This window comes from Protopterus annectens, chromosome 13.part0, assembly GCF_019279795.1.
Source record: "Protopterus annectens isolate FY-2018-M chromosome 13.part0, PAN1.0, whole genome shotgun sequence".
NCBI lineage: Eukaryota > Metazoa > Chordata > Ceratodontiformes > Protopteridae > Protopterus > Protopterus annectens.
Genome location: NC_056747.1, coordinates 184,650,796 through 184,673,376, shown reverse-complemented (window position 1 = coordinate 184,673,376; position 22,581 = coordinate 184,650,796). Strand labels below are relative to the sequence as shown.

Sequence of the window (22,581 nt, the reverse complement as noted above, 5' to 3'; positions counted from 1 at the left end):
AGATAACCTCATCCTCCTTTAAGATTAGCGTGACCATCATGCACACACATGTTGCAAAAGACATATATATGCCGTACATTGTTGAACGGTAGTTCTGCTGATGCAACTTCCAGATTATTTGTGCAAAGTAAAATAGGCATCCCTTGGTAATTGCTGTGGGTATGTCTAAACAAACTTGATAGAAGCCTCTCAAAATCAGTCACCACATAGTCTGCATCAAGATGTACTCTGAATTTTTGCACAGGTCATCAAGAACGACCCAAAGAGCACCATATGCCATGGCTGAGCACTGTGCCACAATGCATATACTAGTGGGGCCATGTGGCAATCAGATGATTTCCCAACATACCCATGTACATTGTACAACTGCTTAATAATAATAGCTTTTATTGGGAATGTAGCATCCACAAGTAATATCTGTGAGTGTAACATAAAATGTTTAAAAAGTGAGAAACATAAAGATAGCTGCGTGTGGTACAGTTGTTTTACAGCAGTGCAATGAAAATAGTTTGTTGCTCATTTCTAGAATTGTATGAGTTAAAGGACATGCTGTTCATTTTTTAAATATAGAGTGTTAGACTGCCATTGTATGTGTTATTTACTAACAGACTGTGTATTTTGTTTCATTATCACATTTGCTCCTGAACTTAATTAAAACAGACTGACAGGACATTGCCAGCTTTTAATATATAGTTAGATTCTCTGTACTGATTGCCTAACAAGATATCCCTCAGTTTTCTGATCAGTTTTAAATTTGCAAGATTAGCAGTAGACAGCAAGTCCTATGCAGCAACAATATTGCGCTAGCAGAACTTCCTCACTGTTTGCTCACTTGTGTCTCCCCTATTTTAACATAATACAGTATGGTACACCCACAGTGTTTACTCAAAATATACTAGAGAAATAGTGCAGCAGCATTCTTTTGCCTTCCATAGGGAGCCTACACTCCTGAAGATGTTAATGACCCCACGGCACTCAACAGAAGAAGAGATGGGGAGTGTATCCTTATGGAATTTATTCTAGTTTGTGTCAGTACCATCTCCGGTCTGTCCTGAAAAAACTGATTTAAGCACATTGGTACTTGCCAGGCCACCAAATGTAAACATATGAATAACTCTTTGGTGCTCCCTGTAGTAATCGCATATTGCACTGCTTGACAGATAAATAAAAGGTACTACAAAGGCCGTAATAAAATGGACCTGAATGAAACCTCTTCCTTTGCTGAGGAGTACTTTGCAGGACAGCTGACTGTGTCATATCTTGGAAGCGGAATCTGACAATGTGTTGTTGTCAGTCTCATCTTTATTCTCACTGATAGGTTTGATCCTATCTATCAGATCCATCTCAGCCATTTCAAAAGCTTGAGGTCTTCAGCAAATCTCGTGGGCATCCTTCTACCCATAATGCAGCTCCCTAACTTCCTCAGATTTTGTTTGCCTCTCAGCAAAGGAGGGTCACTAGCAAGCTCTGGACTGTTTCTTTTATTTTTATAGTATCCTTACTGTCAAACTTGATTTTAGGTTAGAATTTCTATTTAACCATTTCTATACCCTTATTTTGTCTTTTACAAGTGTAGAGTGAGTGTTGATTCCCTTTAGATGTTCATCGTGTTACCGTGCTGCAGTCATCACACTTGGGTTATCCTGTCATCAGGCGGTCCCGCAGTCGGCCAGAATTCCAAAGTCTTGGTCCGGCGTTGGTTGCTGTCGCTTCTTCCCTGACGTCAGTGCGCCAGGGGTACATATAATGCATCCGATGCCATTTTCTTCAGTCTTTCTTGCCGCGCGGTGCCCAAAGCAGAAGCAGTTCGCAAGTGCCGGTCAGCCGACTCCTGAGATTTTCGAAGTCGAATTTCAGATCCGAAGTCTTTAATAAAGCTAAGTACCCCGTTGGGGAAACTTTTCTTGTCTCAGACCGATGTCAGAAAAAGTTAACAATTGTATTTCTTGTGGGAAGCAAATACCTCATAAGATTTTCATTCTTACTGCATACCTTGCCTAGGCCCAGACCACAATGTCACTGGTTGTCGTTTTTGAGCTAGGTTTAATAAGCGCACTATAAAAAGACGCTTTGATTTCGCACGACACTACTTCGGTAGAAAATTTAACTGCACAATGCCGTTGGAGCAACCGACTACCGGCGTGCACAAAAAACGCAAGGATAAGGGCAGGCAGCCTAGACCCAAGCCAGACTCAGAGGCCTCGGCTGGACAGGTCTCCAGTTCACCGGTCTTCAGTGAGGCTCTGACGCAGCCCCTGACTTCAGAGCCTTTGGCGAAGAGTGCTAGGCTGACGCAGCCATTTTGTTTAGCCCCTACCAACGACTCTGCAGAAAGAGATGTCAGTGCTGCAGAAACACCTTCGGTTTCTGAAGGCGTCTTCAGACCAACGACGCTCACCATAAAAACGTATCCTAAGCTTAAGACTCCTGTTAAACCAAAAAAGACTGCACTTCAGTCTCCAGTTTCAGGCCCCATGCCTAAGAAACAGATGCTTACAATGGCTGAAGATTTGATCTCTTTAATCAGGGGTTCCCAACCCCCACCCGACAAAAGGCCTAGACAAGAGGAAGATTATGCCTCCTCTGATCAAGTGTCTATTTCCTCAGGCTCCACTGAGGACCAGGATTACTCCTTTTCTCCTTATGAAGATTCTGATGCTGAGGATTCTATTCCCTCAGCTTCTCCTCCTGAAGACTACTCCTTTGGGGAAACTTTACACACTATGAGGGAACATTTTCACTGGGAAGGTCAGGACTACTCTGACTCAAAGAAAAGGCTCAGAGAGTTTCTTTTACTTCCCCAGCACAGACCACTTGCCATCCCCCGAGTTTTAGACATTGTGGATGATGTTTTCGTAGAATCTAGTTTGAACCCAGATTCTCTGCCTCCTGCTCCAGCCAAACCAGACATATACTATAGAGTGCCTGACTCTCACAAATTCCTTTATAAAAGCCCTGTTGCTGATCCAGAGACTATCTCCCAGGGTCCCAAAGGGGCTAAGGCTTCTATGGCAAAAAATCCTGTACCCTCTGAAAGGGACTCCAGAGCACTAGACAGGTGGGGGAAAAAGGTTTACACCTCAGCCACTCTAGCTATGAGAGCACTAAATTGCCAATTTCACATGCTAAAATATCAGCAATTTCTAATCTCTCAGTTAAAGCAAAGAATAACCACTCTCCCTCAACAATCTGAATTGAAAGAAATGCAGGATCTGTTGCATGCAGCTGAACAGGTGGGCAAACATACGTTACAATGTGGGTTTGATTCTTTACAGGGTTCCTGCAGAGCAGCTGTCACTGGGTCTGTTATACGTAGGCATGCTTGGCTAAAGGAGCAAACTCTGCCTGATCATGTTAAAGCAAAGCTTTTAGATGCTCCGTTACAGCAGGATGTACTTTTTGGAGTTAAAGCAGAAGAAGTCTTAAAGAAAATGGAGGATAAGGCAAAATCTATGCAGACAAAGATCTTCTTCAGGTACAGCCACCTCGCTTCAGCAGAAATTGGCCAACAAAAAATTGGTCCTTTCCAGCTACTGACAGGCCACAGAGGGGTAAATACAGATGTCCAAGAGGCAGAGGACAACCACAAGCCCAATACAAACCTGGACAATGGGGCACTGCAACACAGAAGGGAGGATAAGACAGGCCCTAAACTACTAGAAGGCAAACTCAATGACTCACACCTCATCTGGCCAAGCAACACTCTCTTGGCAGCTCCCTTGGGAGGAAAACTCACACTTTTTTCAGACAACTGGCACATTGTCACATAGGACAAGTGGGTCCTAGACATAATTTCATGAGGATACAGATTCCATTTCCACACCTTGCCAATGAAAAGAGGAATGCCAAACCTGCCAAAAAATCAATGGGCAGAGGCACAAAAATAAATTACAGCTCTCATGGACATGAGAGCCATTCAACTGGTACCTACACGGGAGCAAGGCCAAGGATTTTACTCAAGACTCTTTCTAGTCCCCAGAAAGGATGATGCCTGGAGACCAATTCTGGACCTTTCACTTCTAAACACCTTCTTACAAGTACCCAAATTCAAGATGCTAACACTACATCAGCTGCTTCCCATGTTGGGCAAGAAAGCATGGCTAGTAACGTTGGACCTCAGAGGCATACCTGCATGTCCCTATCAGACAAAGTTGCAGAAGATACCTCCGTTTCATTGCAGGTTCAACCCATTACCAATTCTCTGCACTGCCCTTTGGCTTATCCACTGCACCCAGGGTCTTCACAAAATGCCTGGCACCAGTAATTGCATACTGCAGACAAAGAGGAATTCAAATATACCCATACCTGGCCGACTGCCTCATCCAAGCAGAAAGCAAGGGCATCCTCTTGCAACATCTGGCTTTTGTAAAACATCTTCTAAGTTGCCTGGGGTACACAGTAAACGAAAAGAAATCAAAACTAGTACCCTCACAAAATATGACATTCCTGGGTGCCAGCTTGAATACAACGGCCCAGAAGGCTTATCTGACGCCAGACAAACAACTACAACTGACTCAATATTTCAAGACAATGGCAACAAAGATCCAACTCCCTGCAAGAAAAATTCTGCAGGCCTTGGGCTTCATGGCATCTTGTATACTACTAATACCATTTGCAAAACTGCACATGAGGAAATTACAGTGGTACCTAAAAAGCGTATGGTCTCAACACAGCCACAGCTCACCCAAGCAACCGCTACCCCAAAACAAAACACGTGCAACACATAGCTCACAAAGCCAGTGTGCCGAACAGTCACAGCCCTTAAGGCTAAACAACACACCTGATACACTTGTAATAGGTGACTCTATTGTCAGGCACACTGACATCCCGCTCACCAGGCTGAACAAGGAGAAGGTCACGGTAAGCTGCCTGTCTGGTGCTAGGATCCGCCACATAACACAAGCACTCAGGTCACTCCAAGGCAAGTACAAATATGACTCTGTCATTGTCCATGCTGGTGTGAATGACCTGAGACGTACCTCCCTGGACTACATGAAAAGAGACATAGAGGAGCTCTCTGAGCATGTAGCCCAGGCCGGTATGACCCTGACCTTGAGTAGCATCTTACCCTCACCAAGAATGATGCCACAATATGAAGACAAGATGATCAATGTCAACAATTGGCTTAAGTATTGGTGTCATTTAAAGGGGATCCAATGCCTGCCAGTCTGGGATGACATGCTCGACAAGCCACGATGCTTCGCTAGGGACGGCTTGCACCTGTCACCCCTGGGCTTTCGGATATTGGCAAAGGCTCTTGCTACCCCCATAGTGCCTTTTTTAGGCAAGGCTCAAAAGACAAACCCACCTCCATAGGTATCACAAGGGATAAGAAACTAAGAGTAATGCTACTCAATGCCAGAAGTCTAAACGTCAATATGCACGCACTCAAAACTCTCCTTAGCATGGAGAAAATCGATATCTGTGCAGTAACAGAAACCTGGTTCAAGGCTCCAGAGAGCACCCCAGCACTACCAGGTTATACCTCATACCATGCTTTTCGGCCCCAAAACTTGGACCATACCACAAAAGGAGGGGGAGTATCAATATTCATCAAAGATACCCACACCTCCAGGTTGGTGGCACAGCACGAAGCATCAGAGACTATCTGTGTGCAACTAGCAGTGGGTAAAACTGCCTTCCAGTTTATAGCCTGCTACAGACCACCCTCCCAAACCCAGGAACCCCACTCGGCCTTCCTGAGAACACTGGAAAATATGAAGGTCTTTCCAAACACCATTATATTGGGCGACTTCAATTACCAAACATAGACTGGGAGCATTACTCTAGCTCCAACACCCTAGCCCAAAGGTTCCTAGAATTTATAAACTCAAATACTATGGAACAACTTGTTACCACTCCCACAAGAGGGGAAAACATACTGGACCTGATCATCACCAACATGGGCACTCTATGCTCCAGACCAGAAGTGTATCCCTCACTGGTAAGATCAGACCATAAACTATTCTCACTGGATATTCACATCCCGACTCCACCCCCTGCCCTGAAAACCACAGTGAAAAACTTCTCTAAAGCAAATTTCACACTCCTCAAAACCGAGGTGGAATCCTGCAAAGCCCCTGGGCCTGTGGAAAATACGGCCCAGACCGCAGAATCCTTTATAAACGCATTTTATGAACACCTTCAGGAATGCATGGATCATGCAATCCCAAATAAAACCAAGACCCAATCCTCCAAAGGCAGACGTCCTGTCTGGTGGACCCCAGCCATAAACAAACTATACAATAGAAGGAAGAAGCGACTACATGATAGAGCAAAATCCCAAAAAAGGGAAGGCATCTCTGATCAGTATTGGCAAAAAACTACGGGCACTCATAAAATCGTCTAAGGCCAGCTTCGAGAGAAAAATTGCACAGGACACTAAGGATAATCACAAGGCTTTCTTTAGTTATGTTAGGAAACTGGGTGGGAATTCCCAGACATGCTCAGAGTTAGTCCAAAATGACAAAAAATATACCGAACCCACAGACATTGCCAACATCCTAGCTGACAGGTTCAGAGCAAACCCCCCCCCCCACCAAAAGGGCAAATATTTATCCCAGCAGAGTGCTGCCCCCCTTGACATCTCAGATGCTCAGGTAAGAGCTGCCCTCTCCAAAGCAAAAAACACAGCATCAATGGGACCAGACGGTGTCCCGGGCTGCATCCTACATGAACTCCAAGAAGAGCTAAACCCAAACATAAAACTACGGTTCAGTCTTAGCCTTACTACAGGATATGTACCCAAAGAGTGGCGTACAGCAACAGTGGTCCCTCTCCACAAAGGTGGTGCCTCAACGGATCCTGGAAACTATCGCCCCATAAGCCTGACTAGCTTAGTCTGCAAAGCTATGGAAAAGGATCATCATGGACCTCATATATAAAAATATTGGGGACCTACAGACAACTGGATCCTACCCAGTTAAGCTTTGTTAAGGGCAGATCCTGCCTCTTAAACCTGGTTGATTTCTTTGAAACAGTCACCAAGGCCATTGACGAGGGGAAGGTGGTCCACACAGCCTACCTGGACCTTGCAAAAGCCTTCGATACAATACCCCACTCAGGCATTATAGATAAGCTCACCAGCTTAAATATAAACCCGTGTGTCACTAGATGGATTGCAAACTGGCTCAAGGACAGAACCCACATGGTTAGAATTGCTGGAGCCATGTCAGACTCCAAACCAGTTACAAGTGGCATCCCACAAGGCTCAGTCCTGGGACCTCTCTTGTTCGGCATATATTTCTCGGAGGTACAGGCCAACACGGAAGGACTGTGGCTGACTAAGTTCGCAGGTGACTGCAAACTGGGCGCCATAATAGACGCTCCAGCCGACACAAGCATCCTCCAAAAGGGCCTCATAGAAACAGACAACTGGTGCCAGAGCCATGGCAAAAACAAAGTGCCCACAAATTACCACATAGGTGGTAATCCATTAAGTACAAAAGAAGTAATTAGGGACCTGGGGACCCAAGTTGATAGCAATCTCTCATTTGACAACCACATAGCCAAAGTGGTTAGAAAAACATTTTATATAGCCCACCTAATCATGAAGGGATTCACATCTAGATCAGGGGAGGTCATCGTGCCTCTTTACTCATCCCTCATCAGGCCCATAATTGAGTACAATGCCCCTTTCGGGATGTACCTTACCAGACACCTGCAGCAACTGGAAAGACCCCAAAAGTACCTCACCAAGAGGATCATAGGGCTCAAACAGATGCCATATGCTGCCCGGTTAAAGAAACTCCAGCTCTGCTCAGTGGCATACCGCCTGCTCAGAGGCGATCTGTGCCTGACATATAAAGCCATGTCCAATAATGGACATGCTGCACCTCAGAAAATCCTAATCCCATCGAGCTTACGCGCTCAAGAGACTTGAACCTCAGCACTGAAATAAATAGGACATGCTGGAGGGACAGATTCATAACCCAGAAGCTCCCTTCACTCTGGAATAAAATCCCAGTCCAGGTTAGGTAGAGTCCCTCATTGACTCTCTTCAAGAGGAATCTGGATGAGTGGATGGGAGATCGTAGGTTTACCCCAGGTATCACTTCTGTGTCACTGTTAGACAGAGGCACAGTATACTAACCTTGAAAAAGGGCATAGCAAAATTAATTTAAAATGGGTGGCGAAAGCCAAACACACTCTGGCTAGGCTTATAAATGCCCTAGGGCAGATAGCCTAGTATGAACCTATGAACCTATGATATCTCTCATTCCCTGCCTACAACAGGAGTTTCTATGGTGGTCACAGGCATGTCACCTCAACAAGGGTCAGCCTTTCACCTTGCCCCCAGCCAGGCAGACTATGACAACAGATGCATCGGACTATGCCTGGGGGGCACACATGGCAGGACAGTGCGTTCAAGGCATATGGACTGCAGATCAAAGGAATCTGCACATCAATCAAAAAGAGATGCTAGCTGTACAGAATGTTCTGACAGCCTTCAAAAACCTATTACATCCAGGACAACTCACAATAAGGACGGACAACACCACAGTAATGTGGTACATAAACAAGCAAGGGAGTACACACTCCTACCCTCTACGCAGACAAGCAATGATCTTGTGGAACACAGCACTGGCTTACCAAGTTCAGTTGCAAGCTCAATTCCTGCCAGGAAAAAAGAACACATTGGCAGACTACCTCAGCAGAAACATTATGGATCCCCACGAGTGGAAACTGGATCCTCAAGTATTTACAATGATAACTCAAAAATGGGGCCTTCCAGACATAGACCTATTTGCCAGCCCCCAAAACTATCAGCTAACAAAATTTTGTACAAGGAGACTTCACCATCAAGCTTGGAAAGTGGACACACTCTCATTCAGTTGAAAAAACCTGACAGTATATGCCTTCCCTCCATTGCCTCTCCTCACAAAGGTGCTTCTGAAAGTCAGGAAGGAGAGACCACGACTGATACTCATAGCCCCAGACTGGCCACGCCAGCACTGGTGCCTGCTATTAAGGAATATGGCCCGGGGCCCACCTTGGATTTTTACCACAAATTGCCCATTTGCTTACACAGCAAAACAATCAGATTCTACACAGCCATCTCAAAACCTTAAATCTGGCTGCATGGCAAATCAACTAGGCATTCAGCCAGCTCTTCTTTCCCAAGCAGTTATGGATGTTATTCTGGAAGCTAGGAGGCCCAGTACCAGAAAGGCCTACTCTGACAAAAGGAAGAGGTTTTGCGCCTGGAACCAAGCTAAAGGCCAAAATACACTTCAGCCTCACGTGCCTCAGATGCTACAGTATTTAACTGAGATGCTGCACAAAGGACTTTCTTTTTCTTCCATTAAAATCCACGCATCAGCTATTTCAGCCCACTACAACACGGATCCACTCTTATTTTCACATCCACTTCTAAGGCAGTTCCTCAGAGGGGCAAAAAAATATTAGGCCCCCCCCAGGAGAGCACCTACACCAACATGGGACCTCAATTTTGTTCTGGAAAAACCTACGCTACCTCCTTTTGAACCAGCTTTCTCTGCAGATCTACAGTTTATATAATGGAAGACTGCCCTGCTGCTAGCAATAACTTCAGCCAGAAGAGTCTCAGAGCTACAGGCACTCATGGCAGTGGAACCTTTCCTCATTTTCCATCAAGACAGAGCTTCTCTACGAACTAATCCTTCATTCATGCCTAAGGTGGTTTCCAGTGTGGCTTTAAATCAAACCATCCACTTACCCACCTTCTTCCCAAATCCACAGAACAAAGGAGAAAGACTCCTGCATTCCTTGGACATTCACAGGTAACTTCGTTACTACTTGGATAAAACTAAGGTTTTCAGAAAATCTGACTAGCTCTTTGTATCCTATGCTACAGCTTCACAGGGGAAGGCTGTATCAAAACAAACCATTTCCAAATGGATAGGGCATTGCATTCGATTTTGCTATACCCATCATGGAAAACCAGTTCCTGCTACCATTAGGCCCCACTCTACCAGGGCAACAGCTACATCTACAGCCTTCCTCAGGGGCGTTCCAACCAAGGACATTTTGGAAGCTGCAACTTGGAGTTCAGTACACACCTTTACCAAACACTATCACTTACCACTTTACTCTAAGACTGTAGCTGGCTTCGCCACTGCAGTTCTGCAGGGCCTTCTAGCCCCCTCTAACCCTCTATGACTCCTCCACCCATCCTTAGCTTTGGGATTCTACCCAAGTGAGATGACTGCAGCAGGGTAACACGATGAACATAGTACAGTTTTGTACCTACCATAAATGTAGATGTTCGAGTGTACACCCTGCTGCAGTCCAGGTTACCCTCCCTCCATCCCCTCTGACCTAACTGGCTAAATCTCCACAATACCTTCCTGATGTAGTTGCTTTTAGCTGGAGGGATTTTGTGTTTGTGCAAAAATTTCTTAATTTGGTACCAATTATTGGCCACCTTTTTGGGGGCACCTGACATCTGGGGCAAGAAAAACTGAAGAAAATGGCGTTGGATGCATTATATGTACCCCTGGCGCACTGACGTCAGGGAAGAAGCGATAGCAACCGACGCCAGACCAAGACTTTGGAATTCTGTCCGACTGTGGGACAGGATAACCCAAGTGTGATGACTGCAGCAGGGTGTACAATCGAACATCTACATTTATGGTAGGTACAAAACTGTACTTTTCCCTTGTTAACGTCCGCTTAAGTTAAGAGGACATCTAGCTAACATCTGTTTTTCTTCCCCTTCACTGTCTATCCCCCTTTCTCCCTTTTTTTTATTGTCCATTTTACTTGGAGGACGATTATTTAAAAAAAAAAAAACTTCCTATTCCTTCCTTTAATCCCTGTGGCCGTTTGTTAGCGGATTGTCTCTTGTGTTTGTCTGTGTGTGCCTCTTTGTTCCTCCATAATTATCATGTCTCAAAAGGAAGTGAAGCCTCTTGGCTTCAGAAAGTGTGAGCAGTGTGGAAAAAAGATGTTCCTTAGCAGTTCACATGCTTTGTGTGTATTGCTTGGGACTTCTTCACCTACAAGAGTGGTGTTCAGTTTGCCATGGATTTAACCAGAGGGCGCTCATGGAGAGCAAAAATAAGCTCATTCTGAGGGGGTTGTTAAAATAACCCTTTTTTGAGGCTGTATCTCCCGAGTCATCTTCAAAATCGGAGAAATCTCAAAAACATGCTTCTTGGGCTCCAAAATCTACAGAACCAAAGCAGAAAGTGCCTAGACGTTTGGCTCCAACAGAACCCTCAGTGCAAACAGCTGAAATTGGATCCAAGACTTCCTTGGAAAAGTTGTAGCCCTAAGCTCTGACGTCTACCTTGCCTACTGAATTTAGGTGTCAGAGCTGATCTCCTTCCTTGGAACTGATTCCTTCTTTTCTCCTACCCTTTCTACCTAGTCCCCAGGAGTCTGTCTGATGAAGTTGTGGATAGGGTGGTGCAGAGGCTCCTGAAGCCTTGGCCAAATTACTGTTGGATCCAAGCCCAAAGGAATTGCATCAGACACAGTCCTCCTCCTCAGTGTCTGCTCCTCCTCCGATCCAGCCCTTGGCTTCGGAGGCAGAAGATTCCGACACCCAGCTTGAGTCTGCATCAGACCTGGGACCCCTAGGTTCTTTGAATCAGGTATCTGCCCAGAGTGTTTCTGCCTAGTCTGAGCAGGAAACCTCTGGAAGCCAACACTCTCCGGTTGGGTTTGCGGAGCCGGTTCAGATCTGTCTGAATCCAACCCTGCCTGTGGGGGCCACTGCGTGGGTGAGTTTGCCTCCTACCTATACCTCAGAGAGTCTGTCTTCTGCTCTGGAGATGCCTTCAACCTTGACAACCCTTTTGTCAGATCCTGGGTGTTCTTCGAAGCAGGGACCGACTGCTTTTGAAGTCATGAGGAGGGTTCTGACTAATTCCCAGTCTAAGACACAATCCCCCTCAGATCTTCCTCCCAGCTCTGCGCAGGTGTCTTTGGCTTCTCACATACCCTCTCCACAGGACCGCAGAGACCCCTGGCCTCAATGTCCAACAGGGGACCCCCCCCCCTTCGGAAACCTCTCCAGGATATCCCACTGAGGAGGTCCCTCAGAAGAGGACCTGCAAGAGGAAGCATTTTGACTCCCTGGAGTTGCCTGTAATGTCTGATATTGACTTAAGTGAAGCAGAAGGGTCCCCACGGTCACCTCCTGAAAATGTCTCTTTGGAGACATCCTGGAAATTTTAAAGCATAGAGGTGACTGGCAGTCCACATCCCCTTTGGCTGAGGAGTTGGTGTACCTGAAGGCCTTTGGGTCTCACCCTTCAACCTCTTGCGTGACCCCTCTTTCCAATGAGCTTATTGAGTTAATCTTTCAGAAGGCTAGGGAGAGACCCCAGACACCATAGAACTGACTCCTAGGAGGCCAAACAAATACATTACAGCCCCTAAAAACAGGACTTTTGTGATAAAAGGTGTAGCAGTTGATGCCATGGTTGTGGCGGCAGCCACCAAAAAGGAGCTGTCCGAAACCAGTTTCTCTATCCATCCTTCGAATAAGGATTCCAGGACCAAGGATAGGTATGGGAAGCACGGCTGATCTTCAACAACCTTTGCCTTACAGTCAATGAACTACCTTACCCACTTCACAAGATTACAGAGGGACCTGTTAAAGGAACTATCAGACTCCATCCAAGGAACTGTAGCTGACATGGTGGCAGATAACGTCAATGTTCAGCTCGCCACTCTCAATTAATTTCTCAGCTCATCTATGAGGGTCACATCATATGCAGCAGATGGAACGAGTAGGACAGCGGGTTCAGGCATTTCTCTCTCTCAGGAGGCAGACCTGAGTGTGCCTTTGCAATTTCGCAGAGCCCTTCAAGTCTTCCTTCATTAATGCCCCTTTTGATGGCTCTTCTCTTTTTGGGCCTAAGGTTAAAGTGACGCTTACCAGTTGTGAACAGGAAGGCAAGACCTTATCAGCCGTTGGAGTGCATTTTTCCGCACCTACTAGACCCTTCCCCAAAGGTCATAGAGGTAGTGGGAAAATGTGATTTAAAAAGTCACAAAGGTATTTCCAGGACACATAAGGTGAAAGTTCCCCTAGAAGCAAGAGTGGGAAACAGTAATGAAAGATACCACCCTCTCAGCAGGGGAGGCCCACAGAATCAGGGCTCCAGAGAATCTTTCTTTGGTAGACCCTTCCAGCACTCCTGAAGGAGTGACCAATTGCTTGCCTCTGAAGGCAGTCGGGGGTTGATTGTCCCTGCACCGCAATACCTGGCAAAAGTTAAACAACAAATGAGTGCAGAACATAATATCCAGAGGATACATAATTTCCCTTCTCCTTCCCCCTCCCATAAACAAGTCGGTTTCCAGATGTTCCCCCCAGTCAGAAGGAACAATATTAGAAATCCAAAAGTTGCTAAGAAAAAGAGTCATCCAAGAAGTGCCCACAGACCAGAGAGGATCTGGAACTTAAGATTCTTTATAGTTCCAAAGAAAACAGGGGACTGGAAACCTATTTTGGACCTCAGCAATCTGAACAAATATGTGTGAAAGACCAAGTTCCAGATGGTGATGCTGCAGTGGATACTTCCATTCCTGTTAAAAGACAGTCGGATGTGCTGTATAGATCTTCAGGATGCATACTACCACATTTGAATGGAAAGGCGATCCAGAAGGTGCTTGCGCTTCTGGCTAGGAGCCCAGTCACTTCCAGTTTTGAGTTCTGCCATTTAGTCTCATTACAGCCCCAAAGTGTTCACCAAGTGCATAGCAGTAGTGGCGGATCACCTGAGATGCCCAGGATTCCAAGTGTTTCCACATCTGGATGACTGGCTCATAGCCTTCCTGACCAGGAATCTCCTGCTACAAGTCAGGAACTATACTCTTCAACCATAAACAAAGAAAAATCTCTAGAGCCATGTCAAAACTTAATCTTCATAGCAGCAGAGATAAATACCACCACACTGATAATCTACTCTGTCATGAGGGAGTCTTGCTATCTCCACCATTATGTAAGATTATTAATCTGGAAGACGTGAGCCTCAGCTAAACTGGTTCTTCAGGTACTGGGTAAAATGGCTGCTTCAATCGTACTCATTCCCCTAGCTCTTCTTCATATGAGAATACTTCAATGGTTACTTTCCGCACAATGGTCAATCCTGGAACTTCCAATGTCACACAAAATCATGATAACGAATTAATGCAAAAAGAATCTCCAATAGTGGATTCAGTCTGTCACTTCATCCCCCCTCAAACTCGAGCCACAGTAACCATGGACGCTTCCTAGGTGGGGAGGTGGGCATTATCTAGGGAGGGCAGTTCAAGGCATCCAGCAGGAATACGAGGCTCATTTGCACATAAACATCCTGGAGATGAGGGTGGTGCTTTTAACATTGGAAGCATTTCAAGGTTCTCTCTCCCCCTTGGCATGGTAGCAGTCCAGTCGGACAATATGTCTGTAGTCTGGTACATAAACAGGGGGGAAACCAGATCTTACCCACTTTGTTGAGAAGCTATGAGGGTCTGGCAATGGGCAACAGCCTCAGACTGCTTTCTGATAGCAATGCACATCCCGGGGAAATCCACTGTGATTGTAGACAAATTGAGCAGAGCCATTTTATGGCCACATGAGTGGTCCCTCAGTCAGAAAGTTACAGAAGAGATCTTCTAGAAATAGGGCCAGCCTTGTTGCAATCTATTTGCATCGCTCAACAATGCCAAATACAGCAACTGCCTTGCCCTGATCCCTCCCACAAGGGAGTCACCAAAGGATGCACTTGTTCATGATTGGCCTCCTGGACTTCTTTATGCCTTTCTTCCAATCCCTTTAATTCTCAAATTTTTCCAGAAAGCAAGTTTGTTGGAGACAGTAATCCTGATTGCTCCTTATTGGCCTCATCAAATCTGGTTCCCCTTTCTTCAGCCTCATCTTTGGGATGAACCATGGATTCTGGACCCTGCTCCAGACCTTCTGACTCACCAGTCAGGAGTGATTCATCTACCCTGGACAGTCTTAAACTAACAGCTTGGCTGCTGCAATTCCTCTCATTGCCAGGTTTCCTCTCGTTTCCTTTCCAGTCATACATATTTTATCTTCCCATAAAATGTCTACATGAAAATTGTACAGAAGTAAATGGAAGAGATTTGTTACATGGGCTGTTGATAATCGGACCATTTTTCTGTGCCAATACATTCTATTCTAGAATTTTTGGCAAAATTTTTCAATGAAGGAGCTGCCGCGGCCACTATTAGAGTCCAGTTGGCAGCAATTTCAAATTTCCATGTAGGAGAAAATGGTTCTGGAATTATGTCTCACAGAACTTGTAAGACTTGAAAGGAATCACAGTGATAAGACCTCCACACAAAACTCCAACACCGCCCTGGGATCCGAATTTCATCTTGTCAAACATTATCTGTCCTCCCTTTGAACCATCAGCTACATGTGATTTGAAATACCTATCCTGGAAAATGCTCTTTTTAGTGGCTATTAGTTTGTCCAGAAGAGTTTCAAAATTGCAAGCTTTGTCTGACAAGCCCTCATACCTAGTTTTTCACAAGGGCAGAGTTTCCTTTACGTACTAACCCCTCATTTCTACCAATGGTTGTGTCGGAAAGTAACCTGAACCAATCTACTAAGCTGTCCGTTTTCTTCCCAAACTTCCAAAGTAAAGGAGAATATTCACTGCATCTTCTAGATGTTCATAGACAGTTATGTTTCTACTTGCATAGAACTTCAGAAATTCTGATAATAGAAAATGTCAGCCAGTCACAAAAGTTACCTTATCCAAATGGCTTAAGCAATGCATATCCTACATTTACAATTCTAAGAACAGAGCTCTTCCTAACCCCATTAAAGCTCATTTCATTAGGTCAGTAGACATATCTGCAGCCTTCCAAGCTAGATTACCTTTGGATAATATGTGTGCTGCAGTGACATGGGCAAAACCGCATACCTTTATTGCTCATTACAAAGTGGATTTGGCGTATAGGAGTAGAACCTCTTTTGGTTCTATGTTTCTGAGGAATATACTCCCATGAGCCACCCAAGAGTCAGGTGGCATGGGGATGCGGTCCCATCAGTGAGAATAAAGGCAGGATTGACAACAGCAAATAAAGAAGTTATGTACTTACCATAACATTCCATGTGTTGTCCATCTCGACCTTTATTCTCACAACCCACCCTCCATACCCCCTACCTATACTCCTGAGAGACAGAATAGTAACAATTGGGTATTACAGGATTCTGTAGCCTCAGAAATAGTGTTTTGGTCTCTCTCTCTCTCTCTCTATATATATATATATATATATATATATATATATCTATATATATATATATATATATATATATATATATATATATATATATATATAATTTTTGCTTATACGTGTTGTCAGGGGCAAACAAGACCTGAGGAAGTTAGGGAGTAGTATTATGGGTAAAAAAGGATGCCTATGAGTTTTGCTGAAGACTGCAAGCTTTTGAAATGGCCAAGACGGATCCAATAGATTGGATCCGACCCATCAGTGAGAATAAAGGTTGAGATGGACCACACATGGAACGTTATAGTAAGTACATACCTTCTTTTTTGTGCAGTTTTGCTCATGAGTTCAAAAGTAGTAGTAAGCTAACTGCCCTTGTGGCCATTTTAAGCCTAGCTAATTTCCCTTGATGAGAATTGATCCTGCACCTCTTGTCTGTGAGATAAACACTTAACCATTATGCCATCTCTCAGCCCATGCAGTTATAGAATATTGGTACAACCTCACCTTTAAAAAAAAAAGGTGTGTGTCACTTTGAATGCTATAAGAAGTCTAATCAGAGGGGCTTATTTTGTCTTTTATTTCTGTTATGCATTTTTTCTGTTGTGTACTCATTCATTTAATTTGTGTTATCTTTTATATGTGCATTAATGTATGCCAGGGATTGGGTTTTGTCTTGATAACTGCACACCAAGATGCAAAAGGTGGTAATTAAAAGCGTCTTGTGTGTTAGAGTGCTCCATGCGTGCTGTCTTCATGACATAACACACTTCATATGTTAATGCTTGCATGTTATTTTAGATGGCATGCTTCAGCATTTGCTTTGCTTTGGTATGAATTTTTGTAATTGTATCAGTACTGTTCTATCCCAATGTCGTGACATCTGGTATCTTTGGTGCAATGCACCTTTTAAGACGTGACACATTTCTTACTAAGAACATAGAGCAACGTAAAAGAAAGAAACTCAGGCAGCTCCAATAGTAGGAGCAGTGGGTCCAATAAGAGGATCTGCAGGCGTAGTTGGATATACTACCAGTACGTGTAATTCTATATGAATTGCAGGAGGAGTCAATTCTGGGCACAGTGTGGGTGCTGTCAAGATCACATTTGGCTTGCATCAAAAACTGAAAAAATGCTAACTTCAGGAACTTTAATTATATTCTGACTTAGGAATAGGGTCCATTCCCTTCATGGTGTTAGAAACCCAACAGACTTGGAGAAGTTAAACTGACAGAACACAGAAACAGTAGTGGCAGTGTAGGGTGGCACCATATCAAAGACAATAAAGCACTATCACTGGTGGTTGCACCAGACATGCAGGAGGTAAGTGTGCCAAAGATGGCCATTAAAGTTTACAGTAGCTGCACATACCTGTCACTTCGGTGGTGCCTTAAAAATTATTCAAGCCTAAACAGTCATATTGGTTTAGTTGATTAATGCAAATGATTTTTAATGCTAAATTTCTTAAACATTGTGTTTTCCACACTGCAGTTCAATGGTTATAAGAGACTTGACTCTACGTAGTGCTGCCAGCTTTGGTTCCTTTCATCTAATTCGTCTTCTGTATGATGAGTACATGTTCTACCTGGTAGAGCATCGGGTCGCTCATGCAACTGGTGAAACACCAATAGCTGTGATGGGGGAGGTAAGAAAGTCATTGAAAACTGCAATGCGCTGATATTTTGAATATTGTGTTTCGGCATCAAATGTTTTTAAGCAGTGCCTTACAAAACAAAATTAAAAGATTGTTCTTTGTGAAAGGAAACCATGCTTTAACTTGTTTAACAAAGTAGTAAACTAAGTAATGGCTTGGATAGTAGTAGTTTCTGTATGCCAGAGAGGTCACACGCCCTGAAACCTGATTATTTAAAGCAGAATGCATTTGACAGCTCTGCAAACCATGTGGCATGCATAGTCCAGAGCCCAGGCAACGTGGTTAGAGTCTGCAATTGATGAGGTTAGTTTTTTTTACTACAACTTAAGTGGGGGCAAGCACTTTTTACTAGGCATTTTCAAAAGTTCATCTGTTATACTTGAGGTGGGGAGGGGTCGGGTGAGAAAGCAAGTTATTCTGTTTCATGGAGGTAAAATACATTGAAAAGGTTTGCACTCTTAGTCTAGCATTAATGGCAATCATAGTGATTGTTTGATAAGATGACAAGAGTGTCTAGCCTATCTTCTACCATGTGCTGTGGTGATTGCTCTTCAGGTCACAACTTACAACACCTTTCAACCACTATGATTTTAGCCATAACACTGTGATTCTGGTTCTCATATTTAGCATTCCTTCTAGAATTTTGATGTTCCTCATAAAGTCAACCTGTTTTATAATACATACCTTATTCAATACATAAACTAAGTGTATACAGCAATTCACTACTACTAATTATATATGGTCGAGTATATAAAGTCCTTCTGTTGTGAAAAAAAATAAGAAAGTGATTGTGACATCCCTCCTCTGAGCCAGTAATCAAGGAGCCTGAATCCTCGCCACTGACTCCGGTGAGGGACATTCACTTGGAACAAAGGTAGGTACACACAGTATTTCCAGATGCAGCTGTCTGCACCAAGCACAATTTCCCTTAAAAGCACACAGAGAACACACACACACACACACACACACACACACACACACACACACACACACCTGCGAAAGGCTGGCACAGATTTACTAGATATGCCCCTCTGCCCAGTCTATAATGTAGATACTGCCACCAGGACACTCCAGCCAGCTACTCTAAGGCTGTTACAAGGGTACCCAGTTATACTGAGTGAAATTAATATTAACACAATTGACAATGTTAACCAAATGGCAAGGCTTTCAGGAGCGGCCACAGTGTCACCAAATAAATGAGTACTGTCAAAGGTTAAAATATTCTCTAAAGGACCAGCCACAATGAAAAGTTGAAATATATTTAATAATAAAAGAATATGAAAAATCTAAATATCTATTTACAATAAACACCAGAGTTTCATGACAGGAAATATTAAAATTACACAGATGAATAGATTTACAGAGACACAGAAAAACAGTACTTAACTAATCTCACTATATTTTCCTGACTGATCAAAAGAATTACTGTTCCCTGGTTACTTACCAAGGCAAGAGGAAGTGGGTGAGTGATTTTTGTGTCAGGTTTCAAAAATAGACTGCTCTGAGACTTATGTCTCATCCAATATTAAAACATAATTTCAGTGTTGGATTACAGAATGACATTGCATACATTTGGTCATCTGACTTCTGGTTCCCATACTTACCCCCCTTTACTAGAAACAGAACCACAAACTTGCCCATGTGTGTTACCATACACACAGACAGAGCTTTGTTAAGATGTGTTATAGCAAGGGTAGCAATTAGTTCACTGCTAAGGACAGTACAGTAGGATTCCTAGTCCTTGTTTTCACAGATTTTTCATTTCTGGCTGCAGTTAGAACTGTAAGATACACTCTTTATGGCCTACCAGGTAATTTAATTTCAGACTACTTTTCAAAGTTAGCTAGACTGAGATTAACCTCTTCTCTTCCAGTATCCTCTGGTACAATATTAATTGCAACAGTTGCAATACAGACATACAGGTATATTTATTTTTCTTTTCTGTCCAGCAGGATCCACTGTTGGTACATTTGTTTTTAACACAAGCAAGTTTACAAAAACATTTTCAGCACAAGTATCTGTTCAAATCAGTTACAAGTGACATATAATTCTTTATAAAACTCCAGCTAGCTGTGCTTGCATATGTTACACATCCACTGGCCCTACTTCTCCTGATGTAGCTGGGTAATACCTCACATTTTTACATTTCTTCTCTTTCTAACCCTCTGCTATTAATGCTCATAAGCTGAGAGGCATGCAAGTTAGTGGTGCCACTGTTACAAAAACTACTTTATGAACACTTTCTGCAACTGATAACTCTCTCTGGCATTTGGATACTATCATCTGTTTGAAAATTGCTTTGTGTACTTTTTATAGCTAGTTACATTTATTTGTGTGTGGCATATGGACTTTCCTCAGGAGGTGGACTAAACTGCTCCTTGTTTTCTTGGACAAGAATAAGTACAAGTTCTTCGATTTCTAAACTGCAGATACTAGACTTTGTAAGCCGTGTCTGATTTATGTGCATGAAGTGTTCATGTCAGCTTTTGTTACCTGCTAGAATGCAATCCCCCAAGGAATATGCAGCAATTATATGGCTTTGTCATAGCAGATTATGATTGGGTCTCCAGTCCAAATTGTTATAGGTTCAAGAAACAAATTTCAACAAATTAACTTCATTCCACAGTCGGACAATTTTTTGACATCCATTTCTTGAATCTATAACAACTTGGTTATGATCTTTGAGACCCAGTCGTAATTCTTTGCAGTATATGGAGTTTGAATTTCTCAATGTGCTAGTAGTGACAGAGAGAGGAAGTAAATGTAGGAAAGGATGTTATAGAGCAATGAATACTCGAACAGTTCTTTGTAGAACATAGAGTTTTAGCTGATGCAGTTCACTACAAGTTAACAACAAAACCTAAGTTTAAGAACACAACCTGTTTTATAGCTTTTACAACTATAACACACTACTGCCTCACAGACAGTGGCCAAAAGGAGAAAGTATATTTTTTTCCTATAACAGCTTTTAAAGCTGCTTTTTCTTCCCTCTACTGTTCTGTTGTGCTTGCTGTTTATGATCTAGAGCAAGGCCTAAGTGTGTAAGAGAGGTGAAAGGTGCTTTAAACTTTGTAGTGCATGTAGCATCATGATTATATGCCAATACCAAGGAAAATGCAAGCTTTTAATCAACATTCTGACAAAAAATTTAGTTAAGCTTTTGTTAAGCACAAACACATACAAGGTTTTGTGCTAGGGATAAACAGGAGCTAGTGATAGCTGGCAATGAACAGCAACTGAAGGTAAACATCTCTTAAAAGCTGGTAGAACATCACTTTGCCACACTTAAAATGTGTGACAGAATGAGGAGTGCAACATCTTTTAATGCTCTTTGCGCTTTAGCTGGACGATGTTTCTGCCTGCTCTCTGTTTCATTTCATATTAAGTTCTGGAAACATTTAACACCAGTAGATACCACCTCATGAGAGGTCATCGTTATTGTACTGTTCCACTTTAAACCATGTCTCAAAGTAATGGTTTTGTTTACTGAACCAAATCAATTAAAAATAAATGCCAGTAAACCACAATGTGCTACTGCAGTTTTTTCTGTAACTGGTAATAGATGGAGCAGATAAAGTTCCATGCACTGCAAAGAATTATGATCAGGTTTTACTAACCACAACTCTTTATTACATGTTATTGACATGGATGCCAAGATTCATCTCTCTGACTTTGCTCTTGAAATTAATTTCTTGCTATACATGTCCTGAATGCATAGGTTTATTATGATTGGAGACACGAACATAATCCTGTGTTAAGCACATTTCTTAGATCAGAAAAGTGCTTAAAAGTTATTTTTCTCTTTATTTTAAAGCAGTATGTACTTATTATGTCGTAAATATTTTATTTGGGTTTCCTTATTTCCTGCACGATTCCATATTTACTGTAGTTATGATGACCTATGGGGCTTGACCTTAAAAAAAAAAAAAAAAAAAGAGAGAGATATTTCAGAAAACTTGCCAGAATGCATATATGTCCTGCTTCAGCCCAAGTGGTTCCATGAAAACATGTATTATGTATGATGTGTCTTCATTTCACTCAACTATGCCTGATATCACTGAAACTGACACTTCATGTAAAACAACTGTATCTTTCCTAGTGTTAAACTTTTGTTCCCAACATAACTGTTTTATAAGAGTAAGCATATAAAAGCAATGTTTGGACACCGCGTGTACTATATTTTTATGACTGCAATTTTTCCGTCCAAGTTCCTTCAGGTGATATTCAGGCATACCCGTTTGCTTTGCACAGCCTGTGTAAAAAATGTTGTAAACACGTTACACAAGTATATGGATGAACAGGGTTAGGGGTCTAGCTCAAAACATGATCAAATGGCTCCTGAGTTGTGTAGGAGTGAAGGCGACCATCTGATGGACTATGTAGGAAATTAGTATGACTATTAGCATTATGGAAGGTACTGCAGCTATGATTGCTTAAATGCATTTGCAGCACCTTTTTAAGATGAAATTTAAGTAATAACTTTCAGATGTTTATGCACTGTTTTTTAAAATGGATTTTAGTGTGAAGAAAAACAGACGCCTGCTTCAGGTGTTCTTACTTTCCTTCCTAAATTTGCTAGCTAAGTGTAAACTTCATTTTTCTTGTCCTTAATTATTTCACGTGATCATGACTTGATTTACTGTGGCAGTTTTGCTCAAACCCTTGTCTACTTTAAAGTTCATCTATGTAGTCTCTCTTTTTTTAATGGATTTGGTTCAGTAAACAAAAATGTTTGAGAC

At 42.9% G+C, this 22,581-nt stretch overlaps 1 protein-coding gene across 1 annotated transcript in view; it reads left to right on the top strand.

Annotated features, from left to right (window-relative positions):
• The window catches only part of RFX2 (regulatory factor X2), a gene marked incomplete at its 3' end in the record, with an annotated part of 743,615 nt that overhangs the window by 649,816 nt on the left and 71,218 nt on the right, over nt 1-22,581 (top strand). Inside the window, 1 exon segment of the mRNA XM_044090762.1 lies at nt 17,680-17,833. Coding sequence (XP_043946697.1) covers nt 17,680-17,833 — 154 coding nt within the window.